We start from the raw sequence: 26,916 nt of genomic DNA, 5'->3' as shown, positions 1-26,916 counted from the left end.
TCCCTTCCTCCACACACAGAGGGCCAGATTCCTGCAAGACTTTTTTCCAGTTTTGATTTCTTCTTGATTGCGGTAAAATTGGTTAAATGGAAAGTTTGCTCCCATTACAAGCCGAACTCCGGGAGGAAATTAGCAGAGTTCAGCAACATATTGCTAAAATGTGCTAACACCATTTTGACATTTACTTGGAGATAAGGATGTTCAAAGGGCAATCACTAACTTTCAAAGTAAGCTTAATATTTAAAAAGCACGCACACAAATTGATTTCCATTCTCACTAATATGCCAACATCCCAATATTCTTAAGGATTTTTAAAATATTGACTATTTTTCACTTTTTTTCTCCTCCCACCATTCACACCCAGATTGGGAGGGTATCCCTGTTTTGTTATTCAAGGGATGTGGGCAAATGTGACAAAATAAACACATGCCCATTTATCATAAGACTAAATAAATTACATTGCATGGAAATGTGACTTTCTTTTATTTTGCCGTCAGTAGAAATGGTACATGCTTTGGTATAAAACCTCAGTAATATAAAATTTCAATTTAGAAAAGAACTTTAAGAATGGCATTTTGGGGAGATTAGAATTGGCCACCTGAATATTAAACCATATTATTTTCCAAAACAGATTCATCTAACCCCAAATCAAGCCCTCTGATTTAGAATTTATTTCCAGTTATATACAGAACCTATACAGAAGGTATCACACTATACCACACACATTATCAACTTCCACATAATTAACTTGCATGATAAAATTGTGTTTTGTGGCTAAACTACAGAAGGAATAAAAAGATTAATCTTGGCAAGAGCTTGCTGGAGTTGGGACTTTCCAGAAACTGCCCACCATAAGCGTCTCATGTGGTCAGCTGAAACCACGACCAGCCCACATGGCTGCCTCAGTTGCCTTATCACTTATGACCACGTGACATTTAATCATGCATCCCTCATGGAGGTGGGATTTTTGGTATCTTATAGGAATTTTTGTTTTCTTTTTTCATAGTGACTAGAGGCAGCAGGAGTTTTCAATAAACGTATCTATTGCAAGAGCAGCTGCTGTAAAACCAGTTCATTCTTGTGAAGAGGGAGGCTTTTTCCCCTCCTTTTCTGGCAAAAATAATCTCTCTTGACAGCTCTAATATGCCTTATTCTCACTTTTCTTCTAGTCTTTCCAAGGGAAAAAAATCTTTATCACAAAATCAAATAAAACTCTCTGTGTTATAAAAATTCCATCTCTGGATTTGTGTTATAAAATTAAATTATGGAACAGCTTCTGAACAAAAGATGATATCTATTGTATTCCTATTTTCAAGAGCAAAGAGCAGCAAGGTGATTTGCAAACTCTGAAGCATATAAAAATGTAATGCCATTATTTTCCTGAATAGTTGAGAAGACAGACATCATTTTGAAAACATAAATTCAGATGTTAGAGACTGATGCTGTTTTGCAATTTGCAGAAACTATAAAACAGCATTATTCAACTTGATGTGATGAGTGCTCAGAGCAGATTTAAGAAGAATGTTGAGCATAGGATAAGGGGATGCTTTGTGTGATTTTATTCTTAAGTATTCAAACCCTGCTTTGTTTTGAAAAAGGAATTTAAGGCATTTTAAATGAGTACATAAAGTTCAGTAAGATATCAAGAATGAAAATGAGAAGAAAACAATAAATGCAAGGGCTGTCAAATAAAATGGAACTAGAAATAAGGTCACTACATAAAAAAAAAAAAGACTGCTATACAATGGAAATGGTTGGATCACAAAATTGGTCCTGAGGTTTTTAGCAATCTCTCCAAAAGGGAACCCACAAACTTAAAATCCACGTGCACACACAAACATAATCACACTCAGGCACCTTCCTTTAACCCCTGGCGTAGGCACAGGTGCACCTGTGTGCTGGAGAATCATAAACCTGATGTGGAACTACAGAAAAGAATATAAAGAATATTCACAAAGAGGTTACTTTACAAAGTCATGAAAGAAGTTTGACCATATGGATGCACCTTGAAAATATTATGCTAAGTGAAAGAAGTCTTCCACCAAAGACCACATATAATGTATCATGACTGATGAGAAATATTGAGAACAGATGAAAGTCAATGAGTGCTTGTCTAAGGGGGGGTGGAGGCTGGAGAGAGATGGCTGATGGATGTGGAGGGTTTCTTCTAGGGGTGATGAACAGCTTCTAAAACCATACAGTAGTGATGGCTCCCTAAATCTGTGTAGAGACTAAACACAGTTGAACTGTGAACTTTACACCAGTGAATTCTGTGGCGAGTATGGTACGCATATGTGAGTTACACTTCGTGAAACTGTTGCAAAGGTAACATCACCCTACACTGGGCCAGTAATTATCAAACTCCAGTGTACGCTGCAATCCACAGGAGAGATCTTTGGGGCTCTGACTGCTGGGCCCTAGTCCTTGATTTCTGATCTAGTGGGGTGAGCCTGGGACTCTGCATTTTCAACAATCTGCAAATCTCGGGTGATATTACAGATGCCCCCGGCCCAGAGACCACTCTTTGTAACCAGTGCACAGACACTATGCACACTTCAAAGGACTTTGCTTTTATCTTAACTCACATGACTTCAGATATCACCCCCAAAGCACAGCACAGTAAAAACAATTAGATGGGAAATTGTTATGACAAAGGTGGTAGGAATAATAGTGATAACGGTAAGGACAATCGCCATTACATTAATAACAGCCATGGTAGCATTTCCTATTTGCTGATCCTGGCGATGCAATGAGGACTGGGGTGAAGGGCTGCAAAGATCATTGCTTTATTTAATCCTCACAAACAGCCCCAGGCCAGAGGTGCTGGTGGAATCACTACAAGACAGCAGTCCTTGCAATTATTTTATCTATCTATTATATAGAGAGTAATTATTTACACTATGTCCTGTTAGATTTCCTTTCATGCATTGTCTCACATTACAAACAATTCCATGGCTCTTGGGAATTCCATTTCCACTGCTAAGAAGTGAAGACAACCATGAGATTCCAAGTCCTTCCTCTAAACCTTCCTCTAGCCTGCTTTGCTGACATTATATGTCAGGTGAGGCATGCTGCCCTCTGCAGGGCAGGCTTCACAGTTAGATTTTAAAGGATTTAAAGTAGGGACTCCCAAACCATGTAGGTACACCTGAGAAATGCCATGTGATTGGTTTCTACCAATAAACCACTCATTTTGCAAATGAGCACTTGCTGACCACACAGGTGCAGAGGTGAGGAATGCATGTTCACCACTGCTTAGCACAAGGGTAAAATAAATGATCGTACATGTGATGGCTATAAAAAGTGGTTGAATGAATGACAGAGATTTGGGAAGCATTTGTATATGGGAACTGAATGTCTAATAAAACTTATAAACTTTTAAAGCAAGCAGATAGGAGACAATTATGCTGCTCATTCCGCACCCATGTGCTTAGTTCTGAGTTGCTTCTTTCAGAGCATGGTGTCAAGCCCAGCTGTAGGCGACTCTTGTATCTCAACCTTCTAGAAACATATATAACTGGCCATTCTAGGCCCATATATAACTGCTCCCTGAGGTCTTGCAGGCCTGGGTTGCCTGCACCCTAGGCTTCTTTAATTGTGAGTGAGCCTTTTTAGGACTAGTTCCTGAGATATCTCATCTTCCAAGTGCAAAGGCATAAATCATCTCCCTAATCACCTGTGCGTTCTTGTTGGCATCTCTGCTGGAAGTTCCCTTCCCTTGTCTAAAATGGAACTGTGCTTCCTCTCTGCCAAGGAGGCTCCCATCATATCACAGGCTCCTGTCAAAACACTGCACATCTCTACCTAAAATCAAGAATACTTTTATCCTTCCACTGTGCTCTCATTGCTTTATAAAAAATAAACAAAACAAATAAAAAATATCTTTAAAAACTACCACCCCTGAAACCCTCTTTTCTAGAACTTAAACACAATAAACAAGGGGTTAAAAAAGATTGGGATCCTTTCTTAACTTACAATTATATGCAAGGCACCCCCCAATAGAAAACATTAAAAATGAGTTTCTGGAAGCAGAAATCTGAGTAGCTAAATCAATACTTAGAAAGATGCTCAATAAGACTGGGACAATAAAAACTAAACCAAGATGTCACTTTTATCCAATCCAACTGAAAAACACAGTGCAAATATTGGGGCATGTGGAAAATGGGCACACGCTGTGTGGCTTGGGGGAGATACATCAGCATAACTATTTTAAAGAGCAGTCTTGTAACTTTTAGCAAAATTGAAAACATAAATATCTTACCTCCCATTACACTTACAGGTTTATATACTGGAGAAACTCTGATACTTGTTTTCACGACATACCTGTAAGCAAGTCTATTACACTATAGCCTGCCATAGCAAATATTAGAAACAACCTAAAATCAACAGGGGAATGGAAAATTGTGATCTGTTCATTTTAGTGAATTCTAGACAGCTGTTAAGAGGCCAGGAGTAGAGCTTATAAGCTATAGAGATTTCATGATAGCAGTTGAAGACCATAATTGTTGACTAGGACACACATGATGATGCTATTTACATAAACACAAACTCTTAACAAATGTGATGAATTAATAAAAGCCACTCAGGTATTTCTAGGCAAGAACTGTTAACTCCTGTTGCTTACCTAAACTGTGTCATTCACAAAATACCACTCAAATCCCACGGCCTCAGGACCACCCCAGGCCACAGCTATTGCTTTTCTCCTTTAAACCACTGTTGTGGTTTCTAGTCCATAATCCTCCTAGTATGGAATCATCATCCAGAGAAGCTACCAGTACTAGAAAATAACCATCATGCACCAAACAAAGCAGGGGAAAGCAATGGACCTTAAAGCCACTACTTTTGTAGAAATAAAATAATTCGACACATATGAATGTATGAAGAGCCTTGCTTAACATTCATTTTGTAGCTGTTTCTTTGATTGGTCCAGTGAAATAAGTTCTAATTGACAGTTCATCTATTGATATCATAGTATTCACTCTATTAGATTAGATTAGATTAGATTAGATTTCTAAGGAAGGATATTCTTTACAGTAGCCTAGACCACACAGTCAGTTGAAGCAAAAACATCCTAATGGGGCCAGTTTTAGTGTAATTATTAGCAACTCTTAAGATGAAGGCATAACTGTTGTCAAAGATACTGACTGAAATAAGGTAGCAAAACACCAGTGAAATCCTCAAGGGAGGAGACAGCACTTCCTCATAATGGAAAAAACAGCCGAGGAATAGCTAAAAGCTTCAATTACCTGTGTCTACAATGCTTATTATCTGCTTTAATATTTGATATAGGAGATAATGTGAAATTACAGAAGCCCCTCTCTGACTAGTACAATCACACAAAAATAAAAGAAAAGAAAGCCATGGCAGAAAGCAGATGAAGGAAAGGAAAGACGTTTTCTAGCTCAGTAAGTCTCCCTCCCCCAGAACCCCCCAGGCACAGTGATTCCTGTTCTCCTCTGAACACCATGGAATAGTCCAGAGCTCGTGGCCTCAAGTGCTCTCACTACCTTGTGGGGAGTAAGAGAGGTTCCGCATGGACAGATGAACTACCTGACTCACAAGTGGACCCCACAAAAGTCACAAGTGAACCCCACAAAGAAGTAAATCAAGAGAAATGAAATCTTTACTGACCTCAATGGATTAAGGGTTTCTCATTCGTGAGGCAGAACATGTCCTAAGTCCTTCCTTCCCCAACATGTAAATTTTAGGTATAACATATTGAGAATATGACATTCAGCCTGATAATAAAACCCAGTAAGTCTGATGGGGTTTTTGTCTCTCTCTTAGGAATTAAATATTTATTAAAATAGAAAGATTAAAGCCTGTGTCAGAAGGGTGACAAATAGGTTGCATGCTGCAAAGTATTCCAATTAATCTTACTAATAGCACATCAACTGTCTTAATTTTAAGGAGCCATTATAGACAGACTGTAGAGTAATGTAGCATAAGAAAAATAAGAAAAATAAAAGCTACAAACAAGCAAGAAGTATGTTGTCAGATTGCTACACTGTATACACACACAATACCAGAGTCCCTATTAAGAAAAATAATAGTGCAATGGCAATTTCATTTTAATTTACTTTTTAGTGGCAGTTAAATTTTCCAACACAATTATTTTTGGATCAAAACATGACATTTTATGATTCAGTCAAATTTATTATATATCTTAAAGTCCAATTCTAATCATCTGTTAATCAAATGTGAATTTGAAGTCTCAACGAAAATGTTTTCTGCAAATGTGTTGGGACAAGTTAGCTCTCAGCAGTCAATGGAGGTTCCATAAAAGAGAACCGAGTGCTTAGGCTGCATTCTCCTTTTAAAAGATAAAAATCTGCCAATTGTTTTGTTACTTTGTAACTTCAGCTATAGATGATCAAGTGGGAATTTGGCAATATACCACAAAACTCAAAAAAAGGACAGTGACAGCAGACATCTAGTCTAATCATAAGGACAATGAAATCAGTCACTGAAGGACAATTGGTTTAAAGGATGACCACGTAGGTCATGTGGTTCTCAACCCAGGCCTGCCCTAGACCAGTCTGTGTGGTGACACTCCCTTGAGAACCTCGTTTAGGTCTCAGAAAGTCAGATCCACCCAGACACCGCGCTACCTTTCTGATCTGAACATTCTTCTGCCATTTCAAACAGATTGCAATGAGAGGCACGGCTGCAGAAAGACTGGAGAGAGAGGAAAAGAGACAGTTTATACATTTTGACCACTGCACAAAGGGTGGTTTCAGACTGTGAGTTAAGGTAGGATGCCTGAGAAACTGTTTTTGAATTTGTATCATCACCTCTCCAAAACATTCATCTTTGGAAACTTTTGCTTTTAAGTATGAGCAATAATTTTATATGCTCAACTCCAAATGCCTATGTATGCACCAAACCTTCTAATACATAGGACTTGAACATTTTAGAAACCTGTTATTCATTCATTCTCTCGCTGCATATTTATTGAGAAGCCTCAGTGGCCAGGCATTGTTCAAGGTGATGGGGATACAGCAGTGAGCAACGAAAAACAAAGCTCCTTCCTTCCTCTAGGAGCTTATTCTGGTAAGGTATTTCTGAGTAAGCAGCTAGATGAAGCATTAATGTTTATTGACTCCCTTTAATTATAAAATTTTGCATGTCCACAAATAATTTGTTTTAGAGATAAATACAACAGAAAAATTTAATATAGACAAGGAAGAAGTAAAACTAGCAAAGCAGCAATAATATTATAACCCTGGTGAACTTTTATAAATTCCATGGTAAACAGACTGAAAGGTGCTTAGAATAATTCAAAAGTAAAATAAACTGCAAGTGATGTTAAATAAAATAAAAACTTGTATATGATCAAATGCATAAGAATCAAACACCAATTTCTTTTTTATCCAGGGTTGGGCACTCGATTTTTGTGAAGTTCTTAAAAAGTTTAGATCCCTGGATCCATCTTGCATTTTCTCAATTATAAACCACGTGAGGTCAAGCAAAATGTCTAAAAGGGCCTGTGATGTGCATTTTACAGCCACAGGAGGGAGGGACTCCTAGCAGCACTACAAGGAGCTCTGCAAATCCTCTTCCTCCCACAAAACTGTGACACTGGAAGATATGTCAAAAACAATCATTTTTGGACTCTAATAATCAACCCAAGTCAAGCAACAAGCTGAGAAGTGTTTCTTCAAGGAAAACTGCTGAGTATCTGCATAGAATAAGAACAGGGGGTCTGCTGCTTCCCCCCTCCTCTGCGCTGCCACCAGGAGCTTCTGTGGAGACCAGAAACATTGCTGCTGAGGGCCCAAAAAGGGAGTAGAGGGTGGAAAATCCCAGTCTTAGGTGGGGGCAGAAACATGAGCATTTTTCGGAGGCAAAGAAATGCTGACTGTCCCCCTCACAGCCAGCCAGACTCTCTGCTCGGCCACTCCCCCATCCAGTGATCTAGCCAGAAAGTTAACCAGTCCATCCAGGAAATCACAGAGCTGGGCCTCCCTGGTGGCACAGGGGTTAAAGTTTCAGTGCTGTCAAGCTATCCCCAGCCACCGCACAAGAGCTCAATCCCAGGCCGGGGAGCTGACACACATGATGCAGCAGACCTCTCCTGTCTCACTGGCTGCTCCCCTTAGCATTGTAGTTCAGTGGATCTGCTGTTCTGCTCCCCACTCTGTCTCTGGTGAATCCTCTCCCCGCCACCCACCCCCCTGTCTTATCAGTAAATAATTGACAAGAAAGTTGCTATACAGTTTTGAAGAGCAAAAGATGAGAACTATCAATCCTTCTGTAGCAACAGAAAACACTCCCAGACTAAAAATAAGGAATAAGTGGGATTAAACTTTAGCCCTTGTATTGCATTGCCTCTCCAGGACTAACTTAACTCACTGGAACGCAGCCCCTACTCCTGCCTCATGAATGACTGTTAATTGGCTCCACCTGCATTCTGGGAACTTGGAAAATGGAGTCTGTCCCTAACCCAGTTCTCTCTCTCTGAGCTGACAGTGGCATCGAAACAAACATCTGCTGATGGCTGACAACACACCGCTGGGAAAGCCCAGCACCTTGACCCTGCCACAGGACCTGGAGAAGCTCTGCCCTCCCTCACCTTCCTCCACCCCTTGTAAATTCCCAGCACTCCTGCCACTTGGGGAGCCAGTTGTTTTGGGGTGCCTATCCCCCAGACTCCCTTGATAGCTGTAGGGTAAGGTAAAAAAGTGTCAGGCTTTTCTGCCCTCCTGACATTGGGATTGATGGTGGACCCCTACGGTCCTGAATGCATGCCTGATGGCGGGCACCTGGGGTGGGGTGTGGGCATGCGTAAGTGGGTACACTGGGGCTGAGAGGCTGAGCTTATAAGGGCGGCATCACGGGGACACCAGCAGAAGAGCAGAGTGAAAGGACCAGAGAAGCAAAGGTCATGAGAGAAGGCCGGAGAGCCCAGATAGAGTGAAGATTTGCTGGGGGCTGGCAGGCTGCCTGCCCCCTGGCCCCCAGCACCCCTGCCCGCCATGTACCTGGTAAATCCGAATAAAGACCTGCAAAAGCCACCAAGGGCTCCAGGATGCCTCCTTTACCCCGTCTGCTGTGGTCATAGATATTCTGCTCCTGTCCCCTTCCTGCCGCTACAATAGCCCTCTTGAATAAAACTCCTTCATGGGAAGACATTTCTCTTGACTCAGTTTGGCTTTCTGGGAGTGAGTGAAAGGCCTGGTTTGGTCATTGACACATTTGGACTGTTTTTCATTTTTTTGGTGACTTATGTTACTTATGTTAATATTGTTTTACTTTGGACCAGACACTGTTCAATGCCCCAGTATAACAATGAACAAGTCTAGAGCTGGAATTTCTTCTAGAAGGTCTCAGGATTTGGGTAGCTGCTCTGGTTTTGCTCACATGCTTAAATTTCTAAAAGTGCATGGTTTTTATACATATTATTTTTAACTAACAGATTTTAAGTAGTCAAATACATTACCAAATGATTTTAAGGTGACAGAATTTTGTTTTATTTGGTACCAAGAAAATAGCATTAGAATATAAGCAGGGCATCATAATGCTGGCTGGGACATTCCCTGGGAGCCGGTGTGGCCAAGAACCTCTCTGTCTTTATTTATAAGGTGGAACAGATTTGGCTAATTTGTAAGGTGACTCCTTGGTCTCAAATTCTACAAATATATGTAAGGGCATACAATAATACATATTAACATCAAATAACGTCATAAACCTATGCAGCCTTTAAAGAATGCAGTCATCTATAATAGCATAGTGCTTATACACCTATACACATAAAAGTAGAATTTAAGGAATTTTTTTTAAATAGATTTAAGTGTTGTATTTGAAATCTTACAAAAGATGACAGCCGACTTTATTTTAATCTATGTTGCTGGAGTCAAATCTTACGTCATAATATATTCACAAAGATTATAAGGATCAAACCTAGCCACATTTCAGTGTACCTGGAAGATCAGAATGTTCGCATCACGACCTCAGCATTAATTTTTCATTTACCAAACATGTTATAGTGATTACTGTGTGAAACACTGTCCTAAGTAGTTCACAGTTTTACAGAAAAGGAAAGTGAGGCAGCAAGAGGTTGCCTACCTTGCCTAGGGCACTAAGAAACAATAAGAGATTAGCTTGCAGAAGGCGACTATAACTATTAAATGGCACGTAGCCTGGATTTAAACTCAGATCAGCAGGCCCCCTGTCCCAGGCTCTCATTTACTCTGGGGGAGTGGCCAGAACTTATAAACCTTTGGCCTGGTGTTGTAGAGATACCCAGAGAGGGAAATGCCAGCAGATATTTAAAAGGGCGCATCTTATTTCCCTGAAATGCAGGAACACATGTATACATGCACATACATCAAACCTTCACACTCTCACACGGCCCTCTCACGGACACACAACTGAAGGGTAAATTTGACAAATTTGAAATTGACCAAAAAAGCATCACTAGAGCAGCAGGGATATGGAAGTTAAGGTCTTTGGAGTTTTTAGATTAATTGCTAATGCCTTACCAGAATGAACTTCTGTAAATGTCATCTCCCAAACAAATGTGTTACCTATAGGATGGTGTGGATTCTGCACAACTTTGATGTGATACCAGAATAAACTGGTTTACAGTTTAACATGAATAGGAGAGACATGTCCTTTATGTGCTAATCGGAAAGAATTTTCTTTCTAATTTATCTTTCTCTTACCTCTACCTTAAGTAAGCTAGTACCAATTTCAACCCGTCCCCCCCATGTCGCCCCCAGAGTTAAGAGTTGGTTGGACGCGCTGGTCCTCTGACCTCTGGCCAGTTGGTGTCCTCTGCTTTTCCTGTCTGTGCCCAGCACCCTTGTTCCACCCACAGTGACATCTGTATTCTTCTGATGCACTTAAGAAGATTGTACACTCAGATCCTGAATTTCCCCCTTTAGTGCTGAGATGATTCTTGAAAGGAGAGTTTTACATCAAATAAATGTATTTTATGTGGCTGAGATGTTCATGTTAGGTCTCTAAGACAACTTCATTTATCAAAAAATTGTGATGGGTCACCACTGAACAATGAAAATGCCAAGAGACATGAAATGGGGTACACTAGAGGACTTCAGACCCGTCATTAGGGGGAGAACACATACTCCAGCAAGCTGCAACACTGTCCCTGAAAACTGCAGCTTCTAGAGAAACCTGGAAGGCAGTGACATGCCAGACAGGCCGGGCCCCAGGGCGTCCTGTTGCCTCCTGGGGAGGGCCCTTCCCGCCCTTCCTGGGGTGCCTCTGCATCAGTCTCCAAGCAAAGGGACAATTTTGCTTAACTTTTTAATTAGCATGTGTCCTTGCTGACAGACCTTGCCAACGAGGCACTTTATCCTCCCCATTACGGATTAGGCTTTAGATTTAATTACCGTGGAAATGAATCAAGAAACATGACTTCAGGCAGAGCCTTTAAATGTCGGCCGAGTAGCAATATTAATTCCCCGTCAGAGCCTCAGCGGCACGTGCTGGGGTGAGAGGGGGCGACCACTTCAGGAAGGAGGTGGCCGACCTGGGGCCTGCGGATCTCAGGAGGATCCTCAGGGGCAGCTTGGCAAGGCTTTGTTTGGATAACGACTTCATTTACTTTTGCACACACGCATACCCCTTCCAGGTCAGGGGCCCTCCTTGCAGGTGACTGCGGAAAGGCCCGAGCGAGCCCTAAACACAGGTCTGAAGAAGCTGGTGAAACAGATGCAGCCTCCCTGGGGGCCGTCAAGCTGGGGCCACATTTTCTTTGAGTGCCACAAATGAGCAGGGGGGGATTTAAAATGATGTTCATTCATGTCATGAGCTTTCAGCCATGGAAATGCAGTGAAGCTACTATTTAACCCTCCAGTAAGATGGATTTTGGGGAAAAAAAAAAAAAAAAAAACCACAACGTAAAGAGAGCCCATCAGAGACAGCGCAGAGGCGGTACCTTCGCATGCAGTCCAGGGCCCTGATGAAGAAGTCCTTGTGCAGCTGGTGCTCGTCGCGCAGGATGGAGCACTGCTCCAGCGTCACCGACATGGACGTCCTGTCTTTGGCACTTTTACAGCAGGTGAACCGAATACCGTTGAGTTTGCGACAAATCTGAAACACGGAGGAGAAACAGCCACGTTCAGCGGGGTTTGCTCTAAGGGGTCAGGGTCCATGTCCCCTTTTGACAGTCAATTGGCTCAATCTGTCCCATTGAATGTAAAAATGTTACCTTTTCATTTCCAAAGCTGGTGAATAGGTTTAATTTGTTTAGCCCCTTGCTGGTGAGGTGGGGGCGGGGTGGGGGGCAGGGGTGGGGGGTTGTTGCTGAAGCCACAGGAAATGATAAATATCCAGCAAAAATAGCAAAGCCCTGGGAGAGGGGACCTGATGACAATAGTCACAGTTGAAGTGACACTGGGGGGAGATTCTATTTCCTGGATCAAACCCTGATTTGAATGGACAAATAGCTGACATTTTTTTTACCTTACATGTGAGAAACCTTTGCAAATCTTGGTTTTGAAATTTCAAACATACATGTGTTGCCTCTGCAGCAGACAAGGCTTAACTGAACACCCTAGATTGGCGTTTGGTCTCTTTAAATTCTTGTCTATATTTTTAAATCCGATCAAGATAAAACCAAATAGCTTGCTACTTTTCAATTAGAATGTAAAACATTAACAAAAAGAATATTTAAACTGAAGTTCCAGCTTGTAGAAATGCTACTACTAATAAGATCACTGCTCCCGAGAATGCCGAGTTGGCACACTACCGTGCTGTGCGCTCCCCAAGGCAGGCTTTTGACCCTCCACGGTGAGTTGTGAATAAGCCACGTGTGGTCGGTATACATATTTCAGAAAAATATTTAAGAAATGTATGGAATTTGTGGGAAGACATTTTTACATATTGAAATGGGAAAATTACATATACTATGAGACCATATACATTTTTTGCACGAGAACATCTTTGACTTACCCTTATACACCCTCATGAGAGGTACATCTTATACATCTTATACACCTTATACACCTTATACACCCTCATGAGAGGTACATGGCCACCTCTCAGTGTGTCCCTGTGTTGTCAGCTAGCCTTGGCAAGTGATCAAGCTACCTTTCTGCTATCATATTATTAGTAAAATAGGAAAAGTAAGTTACGGCCCATCTTTCTGAGAATGAACACCATAGAAGTCTTTGAAGATATAAAGAGAAGACACACTGGGGAGAGAACTATTAAAAACAACTTTTGTGTAATGCAAGCTGGCGCTAAATGAGACCAGAGTAAATGAGCTGCCTGAAAGCAGTGTTTCATATTGTTACCTTTGATGTTCATCCCCGGGGTTCCAAGAGGGCATGGAGGGAAACTCAAGCCCTTTCCTCTGCCTTGTGCCTGGTAAATTATTTTATATAGACTCATGGTAAGTTATCCATTCATCTTTCCCAGGAGAGTGTAAGTAACATAGGGTTATAATTTAAATACTGGCAGTAAGGGGAAAGGCGGGTTTTAAATGCTGTTGATAGTGAATGAAAGGAGTATCTCAGAAGATGGGCTATCCCGGATCCAAATTAAACCAGCAAGGCTGTGCAGTCACTACAATTAAGAGTTTAGACAAACAGAAGCCAGGTTTGGGCTTCGCTCTTGTGCAAACCCATGATGGGAAAGCAGGCACTTCTTCTGTCTTGAGGGTGCCATCGAATGAGGAAGAACCACAGAAAATAAAGCTCATGGTACCAAGAGCAATCCAACAGTACAGAGTCTATACCAATATCTAAATTAACAAATGCATTTACAAGCTCATTAATTCAATAGTATGTCCAGGAGCCTTGCTAAGCCTGGGAGTAAATATCTGGTGACCATACTCTATGGATGCCATATGTCTCTGCAGCAGCACTTCAAGGTTCTGATTATTATGGGCAATTGACACTGTAACATACAACATCAAGAATATCACACACATTTGGCTTCAATCTCCAAGTATCAAACAAAATAGGGCACCAAGAAAAGCCAGTGGGTTTCTTTCTCATTTCATATATCCTCTGATCTACTGGTAGAACTACCAACAGCACTGAAAATGCCTCATCCCCCTGAGAATGAAAGATGACATCTGGTAACCCAAAGGGCAGAGGTTGGAGCTACACAGAAGATGCCCAATAAGGTCTGATGGTCACCATGGTGATAGCAAATATAATTTGACAGGGAAGTGCTCACCGTTGCAGCCAGCCACATGATTTCTACATTCTTTCTTTTTTTGGCTTGGATATTTTGATGGAGACTGTCTAACAATCCTTTCAAATCATTTTGTTCTTGAAAATGTGAAATGTCTGAGGAAAAAGAGAAAAAAGGAACCAGTGTTAGCATTAAGTTGGTCGAAGAGTTTCCCTTAATATATCAATATTTGCAGTGCAGATTCCATAACAACAAATCATTTGGAGTAGAGAATGTCTGAGTATAATCACAGTTATTAACATTCCTGTTTTATTGTTTACTTAGATTTATGCCTCAGTTTCTCTCATTCCCCATCTGTGTAACTGGTGATGTCACCTGGTCATATCTTACTATCTTACTAGGAAGGAAAACATTTTTGATGATGGTAGTTGCTGCCTCATTTCAATTGAAGTTGAAGACATAGTTGTAACATCCAGCCTTCCATTATTTGCATTGGGCAGCTAGTCTAAAACAAGAGAATAATTCAATTGAACGTCTAAGAGATGGGGGTAATCTGTAAATTGAATTAAAATACATGAAGTGAGTTTTACAACAGCAACGTTCCTCTACTGCTATTTTGGGGCAGGTTATACAATATTTTGATGTGGGAAATGGGTCTGTATTTTGCATCATAAGCTGTTAAGCAGCATCCCTGACCTGTACCACTTAGAAAGCAGTGGCACCCTGCCTGTGACAATTGAAAACATCTCCAGATGTTGCCAAATGTTCCTTGAGAGCAAAATCTATCCTGGTGAAAACAATTGCTGTTTGGGAGCACAGGTATGGCATGCAAAGGAAAACAACATGAGAAGTGATAGTTAATTACATGAGGTAATTGGGCAAAGAGCAGGAAATGACTGTTCAGAACTCTACATCCCGATAACTAGAGCATGGGTAACAAATGTCATAAATTTTATATTAATACCCTAGGCAGTATACATTATGACACAGGTGTCCCTGAGATTTGGTGATATGGGATTCAAGATGAGGATGTAGTTATGGAAACAAAAAGACTTGCTGAGCGAGCTGCAGGTTAGTGCAGTACCATAGGGAAATATACTCTATTGTCGAATCTGCAAACTGAGGGGTGAAGAATTCCTGAGAACTTTAATTGAGACTAAAAACAGAAAAGAAAATACATAAACATGATAACTGACTACAAGTAGGTTACCAGCACATTAAAGAACTAGACAACAGATTCTTGACTCAGATCATGAAATGTGACATGGACAATGAAGCTTTGAACATCCCAGAACTGTACCAGATGTTTCACTATATGAAAATAATATATTCAAGTAGTTCTTGACTTAAGCTCCAGACAGTGGAGGAATGATCTTAAGGAACTAAACTAGTGATCTTTGGCTACCAAAGTGTGCAAGTAGTATGTAAAATGGAAATATCCATTGAACGCAATCATGTATCATCCTGAATTTTATGATCATAGAACAGTGAAAGTTCAGGTTCTATTACCTATAATGGATAATATATGTCTAGATATACACATACATATGCACCCATGAATATATTATATACATACATACATGCTATATATAATATGCATGCATACTATACATATGTAGCTCCTGTATTAGGGAACTGAGATTCAAAATATTCCTATAAATATATTTGCATTTGACTATATTAGATCCTGAATGGGAATATATAAATTTAAATGTGTAAAACTACGCCATATTTTTACTAGACCCACATGTATGTGGTAAACATGTGTATGAGACTGTAACACATCAACTCCACGGTATTGGTTTTCCCTGAGGCACAGGGACCAAAAGGGAGCTTTCACTTGATCTGGAAACTTTTCTTTCTTTTCACACTTCTGAGGTCTAGTGATGGGCTTCTGGGCATTTGTTATGTTATGATCCATTCTTTTTTATTTGTTTGAAATTTTCATAATTCTTTTTCAAGAAAGCATCTAAGCAAAGATTCCAAGAAGGTGATCCAAGTACCCAGTGTGCCCAGTTGTGATGTGTGGGCCTAGGCAAGTGGCCCTGCTCTCTCAACTGCAACACGAGGACAATGACCTCAATACACTCTGTCGACTAGCAGTGGAAGACAATTAATAAAAGTCTTGGCAGATGAGCTAAATGATTAACATCCACATCAAGGGCCTCCGTGGTCGTCTAGAGGTTGAGACTCAGTGCTACCTTCCCTTAGGCGTGAGTTCGATCCCCAGCCAGGAAGCTGACCCATATGGCGCAGCAGACCTCTCCTGTCTCCCCACTGGTCCCCTCAGCAGTGGATTTCAGTGGATCTACCTGTTCTGCTCCCCACTCTGTCTCTGGTGAATCTTCTTACCCCTTCTCCCCCCCAACCCCCGCAATCTGGCCAACACCCCAGTTCTTCTATGCAAAATAAATAAATAATTAAACAAACAAACAAATAAATACAATAAAAATAAAATCCACATCAACTCTGAAAAGCAGAGGAAGATATTAGCAACACTGAAGAAAAACTCCACAGCCTCAGATAAGGAAGCCTAGTTTCTCATGCAAAAGTCAGCATTTATCCAGAGTAGGAAACATCTCTCTCTCTCTCTCTCTCTCTCTCTCTCTCTCACACACACACACACACACACACAAACACACACTCACTCACTTGACTATGTTAATTACAAACATTCACAAACCCAGTGGGTCCTGTTTCAGTCTCTAAGGGACAGTTCGGCTGAGCCCAGCCTTGCGGTGCCCTGGCCTGAGTACTAGAATGTGAGGACCCAATGACTCCTGCAGATGACTCCAGTTCTGGTCACTTAAGTGACTCCACCCATTCTTCTTTCCATAGAGGTCCCAGAAGCAGAGCAACCCATCCCCTTGTCCTGTCTGAACACTTAACCTGCAGAATCTGTGGGCAAAATCAAGTGATTCTGTTTTAATCAGTAAAACTGGGATAATGTGTTACCTGGCAATGAATTACCAGAACAACTACAATAAAAACAACTTAGAAAAGTCTGCTTCTAAGTATGAAAATATAAGTATATAAAGGACAATATTTTTACAGTCCACCCTGGTTATTATGATGGAATATAAAATCTTTTTTTCTAGTTTTGGAACAATTCTAGTTAACGTACTAGTAAGCAAACAAATGTAATTAGGCGAAAGTCATTGAGATGTTTTAAAATTGGAAAGTATGTTCTTTTAGATGCTATAAAATCTTGAAAAACATAAACAAAAAAGCCCCATTGAAACCCCTTTATTTAAATTGCATTTTTACTTTACAATTTATGAAAAAAGCAATATAAGAAATCAAATATCAAACTCCCAACCCGATCAGAGCTGAATAATAGTCTTGACCTATAAACTTTCATTGTTTCCTCTTAAATGAATTCCAAGGTTGCATCACCCATACCAAAGGAAATTGCGAACTTTAAAAGTAATTAATTTTTAAAACACATTGAAAGCATTGCGTTAAACATTCTTTTGGAATTTCCTCACTTGCTATTGTACATTGAGGACCTCAGGACTTGGTATGCAGGAAGTATAGAATTCCAAAAATTATTGTGCCCCCAATTTTCCTTTCTTTATTTTTTTTAATTTTTTTTAGAAATCATTTGATTTCAGAATCTCCAAACAATTTAAAGTCATGTCGAGGGGCTCGGAGATGGTTTGTAGTAGGTAGATGGCTCTCAAACACCTAGATTGTGATCTCAAGAACCCCAAGATAGCTCTACAAATATGTATAACAAGGCCTTCTTCACAAAAGAAAGGTTTTTCTCATCTGTGCCAGAAACTAGCCAAAGAAAAGGGAAGAAATTTGAGAGGACTGGTGATTTCCAGCAATGATGTCCCTGGCCTGTCTTCTGGGTCCTGGAGGAAGGTGAGAATGAGAACTTGAAGGTTTCAAACCACATAGAATAAAATAAATAACTACCAAAGTATTAAGGAAATTGTAACTGAGGCAAAAGAGAAGATGATTATGGAAATAAAGCTGCGTTTGTTAGCTCCCAAAATGAAAGTATTAGTAAGAATACAAGGACCCCATCCCATTCAGATGACTCCTTTCTAAGCTTGAAATGACCTCCAGTTAGATAATCTGGGATTTGCATGGATTTATACTTGGCTGCTAGCCACCAAATGTATTCATCTATGCGTGTCTTCAGCCTTCTTGGGTGCAACTGATAAAGATAAGTTATCTTCAGGTCTCCAATGTCGCTTTGAAGAAGAAGCTTTATCTGCTTTGCTTTACCTAGACTTTTATCTGTGTTGCTTTGCTATATTTGGAATTATGAAGAATCAGAAGCATAAAGCCCTCAAGGTAGAAAGAAAGATAGAACTGGAATGAAAGAGAAAGTGGTGGACTTGTGGTTTCAGAGAATCAGAATGGTAAGTAAAGAATGAATGTTTGACTATAAGCATGTATTAGCTTGAGAGAAATATTTCCTTAAAGGAAAATATGTCCAAAGCAATGAAGATGAGGAATTTTATTGAGGGTAATAAAAATACTTAGGACGTAAAAAAAAAAAAAAAAAGAATGAATGTTTGAGAGATAGTCCAGTGAATTAGAGAGTTGGAAAAAATGTCTTAAAGTAAAATTGTAAGTAGTTAGTTGTCTTTGTTCTATGTTTAATGAAATGTTGGAAGTGATTTTTAGTTATGTTTATTTGTTGGGTTGCTTACTGGATGTGATAGCATGCTGTAACTGGGCCATAGGGGACAGGCATGAAATCAGGTGGGAGACTGGTGTTCAGGTCCAATTCACATAAAAAAGGGAAGATGAGTTATAATTTTTCAAAATAGCTACCTTATTCCTTAATATAAGACCAATGAATTTATCCTACTGGTGACGATTTTAGGAGCTCATCTCTACCAGGGTAGTCTGAAAAAAAATCTTTTTTTTGACAGATTATCAGAGAAGTAGTGGTTTTATGAAAAATTCATTAAAGTCAATATAGTTACATGAAGGATTATGGACAAAACTGAGAGAAAAGAGGCTGTTGAACAGAGAAGAGAGACAGATCAGTTTAAACTACAGAAAGGACTTTACAATCAAATGTAACTGGGACAGTAAGTTCTCTTGTTTGTACACAGGAGGAATCTAACTCTTGTGAGATGTTCCAAGTGCATGAGGTCATTATCTTACCCATCTTTAACGCCCACCAGTGCAGAGTGACACCTTCTCATCACACAAAAGGACACTGGAAATATCAACTTTCTCTGGTGAGATAATGGTAGGCTGGATTTTGGAGTACAGGTCTATATGTATTAATTATTCTCATTTAGCTCATAATGGAAATGGAGGCATTCAAAACATCAAATGGATCACCTTAGGGAGCTACAATTGCATTCATATCCTTTTATTTCAGGGCATTTTGCATTGAATTGTTAGACTAGTTTACTGGGAGACCAGCAACTTTTGCATACATGCTAAATCTGTAATGCAAGATTTAGACATTCTATACAGAGGAGTATCAGTGAAAAGGAAAAGCCTATAAAGTAATGTACGGATGATCGAATGGATAGAAATCTAAGTCTATACCTACAAAGACTAGAGTGAAATAGGGCTGATCAAAAGAAGTGATGCTTCTAATTGTGAGAACACGACATAACTCAGATGATGCAGAGATCAATGCTAAGTGGCCATTTGTACGTGTGTTATCGCTCTACTTACAGTGTGTGTTGAGTTGATCCAGTCTATGCCAATAGACATTAAAAGATTCTGTCTGTGACTTTATGTGCATGGAGAGGATTAAAACTGAATATTTCCTTGAATCACTTTTCAAAAAGACAGTGTTTCAAGAGACATGATATTTAAAAAACCTCTTTATCTCTGTCAACACTGGAGGACATTAAAAGCTTCGAGAGGTAAGTACATTGAGTTTTTTCTGCATGAGTTGAAGATAAATTTGTAACTGTAAGTATGCAAAATTTCTAAATAGAAAATTAAACTGTTGCTGGAAACACTCAATTTTAAAATCTGAAGTTTTAAATTTGGGAGATCAGAAGTCCTTGGACACAGTGGTAGCAAGAAAGTAAAAAGGACGTTCAAATGGGAGGCAGAAAACATGGAATTTCATCCCATTCTCCCATGAACTGTGAGTGTGAACTTAACAAGATTTATCCTGCATTTCGAGCCCCTCATTGCACAGGATGAAGACTAGACCAGTGTTTCCTCAACTCTGTCCAAAGATTCACTCATTTAGCAATCTGCTAGTGAGTATTTTATGCTGCCCCTAAAGCCCCCAAATACAATAAAATGCCATTTGAAACACTCATATAGTTTTGAAGACCTTTGTGGTGTGTGTGTGTGTGTGTGTGTGTGTGTGTGTGTGTGTTCACATGCATGCCTGTGCTGGTGTTTGTTAATGTCTTTTGAGATAACCGTCTTGCTTTGCGCCCTCATTTTATACACTCAGGACATTTCCAGAGCCTCCTGAGGTGCTGGGAGCCAGGTTCAAGGTGGGTGCCAGCCTCAGGAGAGAGGGCTCTGAAAGCAAGAACAAGGGGCACCCAGAGGAGCTTGTTATGAGAAAGCGAGAGCACCATTTTCATTAAGTCCTGGCATCCACGAGCCATGTTGAAAGCACCCACACAGGTGGGCTCCCATTTTAAGTAAACAGGCAATAAGTAGATTAATATCTGTTTGTTTACAGAACATTGCCCGTCTGTGTCGCGCACAGCTGATGCTGTCAGTGTTGATGCCATCGCCTAATTTCTGGTCTGCAACAGAGCTCTTAAAATGATCAGAAAGTGAAAGAACTACCCATTTAAGCAGTCTTCATTTTCATAGATAAACAGAGCAAACGTGGTGCCAGGCTTCTCTCTGATATGTGCTCAGTATTCCAAGAACCAATTTACAGGCTGCTCCTCGGTGATTTCAGCCACCATGACATAGACACCTGTTAGCATATGGCATGACTGGGTAACTGGGACACTGAATAGCGTGGAGAGATCCTGGTGTGGTTTGCCAGGCCGGGACTAACTTCTTCCAGAGCACAAAACATCTTAGAAATGCAGCTCTTTTTTCTCCTTTTTCTCAGTAATCTAAAGTTTATGAATTTGCAAGATCATTTTACATAGAGTGCAATACTGAATGATACCTGGGTAGCTGTTCTTTTCACTTCTAGAAATGAAATCCGATCATTTAATTCAAGACAGTATTATCATATCCTTATACTGGAAAATCACTTTGATTCAGTAGAAAGTTCTTTCCTGGGTTTGAAAAACTTGCTAAATGTTCAAAGGCTATGTGGCAATATTTTTATTTTTATTTATTTGTATTTATTTTTTTAAAGAGTTATTTATTTATATAAGAACCGGGGTGCAGGCCAGATGTGCAGGCGGGTGAGAGGATTCACCAGAGACAGAGTGGGGAACAGAACAGACAGACAGAGCAGCTGGCGAGACAGGAGAGGTCTGCCCGCCATGTGGGATTCTCCCGGCTGGCCAGGGTTGAACCTGTGCTCCAGAGGCTGCAGACAGCTTCACAGTGCAGCACTCAACGACCTGCACCACCAGAGAGGCCCAGTGTGGCAATATTTTTTTTTTTTTTATAGAGGCATGTTTTTATTTATTTGTTTGTTTGTTTGTTTTGTTTATACATGCACTGGGTACAGTCAGAAGCGTGGGAGGGTGAGAGAATTCACCAGAGCCAGAGCGGGGAGCAGAGCAGGCAGAAGGACCGAAGTACACTGCTGAGGGGAGCAGCGGGCGGCAGGAGAGGTCTGCGCGCCATGTGGGACCCTCCTCTGGTGGCCGGGGAGCAGCCGGGGATCGAACCGGCGTCGCAGAGGCCACGGGCAGCTTTGCAACCCAGCACTCAACCGCTGCGCCAACAGGGAGGCCCAGTGTGGCAATATTTTTAAAAGACAAAGTATTAGGTGTAAGAGGTGAGTTGATTCATATTCCAAGCTAACACAATCTGGTTTTTAGCTATTCAACATTGTAATCATATTTAAGTTCTCCTTGTAATCTACCCCTGGGAAATCCTTAATTTAAAGGCTTTCTTGTCCCAATGGAATCCTGTTCCTTTTTATATATTTCCTAATGTTTTGAGTTTTAATATTTATTATACTTCTCTTTCTATTTACCCTTAACAGAATCAGCTTTGCTCCACTGATCTATTGTTTTAAAATGAGAGATAAAGTATATCAAAATACTGAAGGATGAATAATGTTAACAGATATTATAAGCTCAAAAAGCACAAAAACATTTTGATCTAAATAAGTGCTCTATTAACTGAAAGTTAGCTCAGGACAGCTAAACAGCAGAGTCCTGGAATGCATCACAGCTTTTACAAATGCTAAAGGTTTATATTTTCATAATTATGCTTAAAATTAATGGGATATCAGAGAAAACCATGGCTGATCTGATTTTTTTTAAGGTAATAAGTGGATAGGAACAAACTCTTTTTTTCAAGGTTTTTTCCTGCGAAGGCACAAAGCCAGGGAAACCACACGGACGCAGCCAGCTGGGCTGTGCAGGTCAATGCTTTGAATACTTTCAAAACCTTTTAAACTCAGAACATTCATCTTACAGAACTATCTGTGAACTTTTATTGGGATTCTTCAGGTGCTACAGGGGTCTCAGCCAGGCAGGGAAGGTTTTCTTTTCCTAAAACCAGGAAAACTGGTTTTCTGACCTTAGTAATATTCTGTCTGCAGCCAAAGGCAGGTTAAGTCCTCTGACCCTTTGGGGAATTCTGGTAGATTTTTTGGAATAGTCCAGAGCCTTCTCAGTGCACCTCCCTAGAGAACCTCCAGGCAGGGTCAAGACAGACCCTTCCTTTACCACAGTTACAAAGCGTCCATCTGTCTGGACAACTGAACTAAAGAGAAATGGAGAAGTCCTCTCGCTGGGTTCTGGCACTTTCACCCTATGTTTTCATTTCTCTCTTTGTGTCCACTCTTAGCTGTCCTAGGAAGGCACCTTCACTTCTCTGTCTCCTGACACAACATATGTTCTCTCCTTCAATGCCTGCAGTTTTCTTCCACATTTTTACTAAAACTACCTCATGCAACCTCATCAATGACTCAAAGTCCCAACTCCAACCTCTTCTCTGTAATTCTAATTCTTCTTTCTCCATCAACACGTTGCTATTCTTGCTTACCTTCTCCTAGTGACACTTTCCTTCTATTTCCCTTCTTGCTCACAGTACTAGACAACCCACTCTTAAGGTGTCAATAAGTGGTATTTTTTCCATAGACCTGTGTGACAACATCCTTTTTGTTTGTTTGTTTTTGGAAAAAGGGCCCCCCAAAATGGAAATTATTATCACAGAGATTACAGAGAGATGAAAGATGAAAAATCGATAGGTGGTCACCCCTCACTTAAAGGAGAGAGAAAGAAGCATTTACTCTGCTCCTTCCCCCAAAGTCAGGGGCTCCACATCATGGAGATGCTACAAGTGGCTCAAAACATGGAGCAGTTTGTGCAAGTGATTCACAGAAGAGCTTTGTTTTATTTATGTTGTTTTATTTTGCTAACCCCAAACTGAAGTGGCTTAATGCTTTAGGTGGGCAAAAAAGGGATCTTGAAACATTTGGGAGATGGTCAGACCCAGCAGGAAGATGAGAGCAAGAAGAAAGGTAAACACTCACACCTGCCTCCCTGGAATCCCTCCAGTTAATCAGAGACCAGTTAACATTACAGGGAAGGCCTGGTGAAGGAGCTCCTAATGGTCTATGGTGCCTTGGAGTCAGGCAGGATGGCATATTATTGGATCTCAAACACTACCATGGATCAGACTCATCTGGAAGGTTCACTCAAACACAGATTACAGGGTAAGTTCAATGGGTCTCAGAGAAGCTTGAGAATGAGCATAGCTCATGGAAACCCCCCACACCAGGTGATCACATTTTAAAAGGACTGATGTAAACAGAAATCAAATTGTTTATAAAATTCTGAGAACTATTTCCAAATTATAAATAATTCATCAAAAACATACCCACCAACATCCAAGTTATAACATTCATTTTTATCAATTACTTATGCAAAATTATTTTGTTTATATTATTAACTTTCCAAGTAATTAACAAATTTAGAATTTTCAAGTATGCTGACTGCCAAAGTATTTCCCTGTGCTTAATTTCATTTTGGCATAAAACTAATATTTTATGTGAAAAAACATAATAAAATTTGCAGGCAAACTTTTCCATCTCTTCGCACATGGGCGAGCATATGCCACCAGAATATTCTGTGCAAGACTCACTGGGTTATGAAAAGACCTAAACACTCTGCCACCTGACATTTAAAACTAAGTACAGAATATAAATCAGCAACTGGACATCAGGAAGACCTTTGATATAGCTTTTGGCCAAAAATAAATTAAAATATTCCCCACCTTATTAAAACCTAGCTTCTTATCACTGTGAATATCTCAATATGTCTACTTATACTGCTTATAGATAAACTCCAAATGCATTCTTGAAGTTCTGGTGTTGCTCTATGTTTAGCATTTAATTTTGTGGGGGAAAGAACTGCAGGATTGAACAATTAAAAAAATCCATAAGTACATCATATAAGGTTGGATGCCTTAACATTTCACATAACTGTAGCAATAAGCATAATCAATAAATTGGTTCTTTAGTTTATATCTCTTTATAATCCTTGTGTCATTTTGCTCTGATTTCCTCTTTGTAAATGCATGCTTTATTTGCTGTACTTTATAAAGAGAAAACTAAATCTTTATTAAAATCATTCATGTGGTTAAAAATTATGCAAAATTATGAATGGACTTAGCGGAGATTTCTAATGATAAGTTCCTTATTTTTAATCTTTGGGATTTTCCTGTGGCACTGAAATCAATGCAACACCCTCGCACAGCAGTGGGGCATGTTCAAGTGTGCAATCAAGGCCCTGGCAATCAGCCATCTGGCTGGGCATCTCAGACTCGCTCACACCCCTGCCCCAGGCTGCTTTCTCCCACTGACCGCTATGACTGACTTCAGAAGATTTACAATCAAGAAATTATTATTGTTTTCTCTAATTTGTGGACTTACAATCAGGAGGCATCTTTTCCATAAATGTGGTGTAATATTCTTTCAGAAGTTCAAAATTTTCCTGATTAATACTTTCTTGCAAAGAGACATCTCCAAACCTAAAAATAGAAAAAAGAAAATAATGATGGATTCCAAAACAATACGTGAAAGTACATGTTTTAACCCTTCCTTTTTAAATAGGTGGCAACAGTTTCCTACAGAAGAGTCCCCCTCTTTTTTGAAGGAATATGGCATAATGGTGATTTAAACATACTCGTCCTGATTCTACCAATCCCTTTTGGCAAAAAAAAAAAAAAAAAAAAATGATATTCTTGCAGCCATCACATGTGAACTTGTATGAAATACCAAATCTCTAACACCAGCAATTGTGCCCACACATAACTAATAGTTGATGTTAATTTTCTTATCTCTGCAAAACTATTATTTCTGTAAATTAATACTTATTTAAGAATGGACAAATACAGCATATGGTTTGGCTATGGGTAAATATGTAGTAAAGTGTTGCACCTGAATTATACAGCATACCTAATATATAGATGCTACCTGGTAAAAGCTCAAAATTCAGAATGAGAAAATATGAGGCCCCGAGAGAAGAGATGACATGATTTGCTCAAATCAAGTTGGTTAATGTCAGGGGGCAATTCAAGTCCAGCCTGCTTCTCTTGGTTTTTGATTCTGCTTTGTCATTTTTTCTCCCTTTCAAATCTTATGTGACTTATTCAGCTTCAGGTATGAAAAAAATACATCCATTAATATGGGAGAGAGAAGAAAGAACAGGGAAATGAAGTGACTGACAACTAAAATAGTTGTCAATTGCATGAATGATGCAAATTAACCTAACTAGAATTCTTGAGAACAAGGTGCCAGCTAGTCCTTGAAAAGTCTGCAAGTGGAAGAGGCTCACATCTCTCTCAGACCACACCCCAGGCCTTCATTAATTAATTCACACACAAACCCTGCATGCTAGTGAACCAAGAAGAGATAATTTAGAATGCTGTTTCTCCAGATTTAACTTATGTTCACAAATATCATTCACCTCCACCGTTGAACTTGCTGTGAGACAAATACATGTAGATAAAATATAATCTGATCTTAGATACTGATTTGCAAAAGTGCTTAATTATTGAAGAAAGCTTCTTGTGCAACACAGTGAATAAAATGATAGTCTGATACGCACACTATAAGAGATGAATAGCTTCCACAGTTTGAAATTAAACTTGCAATACAAAGCTGTCATCTACTTGTGTAGCTAGTGAGTGAGAATTATGAAAATCCATGCTGTTCAGGAAATATCTTTTGGCTACAAGGGAGACAAGGAGAAATAGTTGGAAAATAGATCAAAACAGGCTGCTGGATCATCACTGAAATGCAAAAGGACTGTAAGTGTAGCGGTATTTTAGTTTAGTAAAAGACATTGATAAACACTTGTAACAAGGTACCATGTCCTGGCAAGGATAGACTGTTACCATGGATGACATTTGGAAAGTGAATTATTGATAATAAAACATTTTAAATAAAAGACTATCAAGATTTTACCTGTGGGAGAAATTCTTCAGCCAGATTTTACTGCAAAATGGTAACTTCATTCTCTAAATCATTTAAAAATGCATGCAGTGAACTTAACTCTTTTCCATGTTACTGATAAGTTAATGTAAGATGCAAAAGGAATCCCTGTCAGCTAAACAGGTGTTTTCAACAGTGACTCATGGAGTCATATGCAATCACCTGCTTGAGCAACTTAGGAAAAGAAGTAGGAATATCCCCAATAACAACTATTTTAATAAACAAAAAAGGGGAAAATAGACTGTGCTTTA

General features: G+C 39.8%; 1 protein-coding gene across 8 annotated transcripts in view; it reads right to left on the bottom strand.

The window, feature by feature from the left end:
* The window catches only part of INPP4B (inositol polyphosphate-4-phosphatase type II B), a 543,252-nt gene that overhangs the window by 34,096 nt on the left and 482,240 nt on the right, over positions 1-26,916 (bottom strand). For all 8 annotated transcript variants that reach the window (XM_054690015.1, XM_054690016.1, XM_054690014.1 and 5 more), the window contains 3 exons: positions 25,103-25,200; positions 14,155-14,267; positions 11,906-12,060 (listed from right to left, as the gene is read on the bottom strand). In XM_054690015.1, coding sequence (XP_054545990.1) covers positions 11,906-12,060; positions 14,155-14,267; positions 25,103-25,200 — 366 coding nt within the window. The remainder of the gene's footprint in view (positions 1-11,905; positions 12,061-14,154; positions 14,268-25,102; positions 25,201-26,916) is intronic.

This window comes from Talpa occidentalis, unplaced genomic scaffold, assembly GCF_014898055.3.
Source record: "Talpa occidentalis isolate TD23 unplaced genomic scaffold, MPIMG_talOcc4v2.1 talOcc4.8, whole genome shotgun sequence".
Lineage (NCBI taxonomy): Eukaryota > Metazoa > Chordata > Mammalia > Eulipotyphla > Talpidae > Talpa > Talpa occidentalis.
The sequence above is the reverse complement of the archived record's forward strand: the minus strand, read 5'-3'. Positions and strand labels throughout refer to the sequence as shown.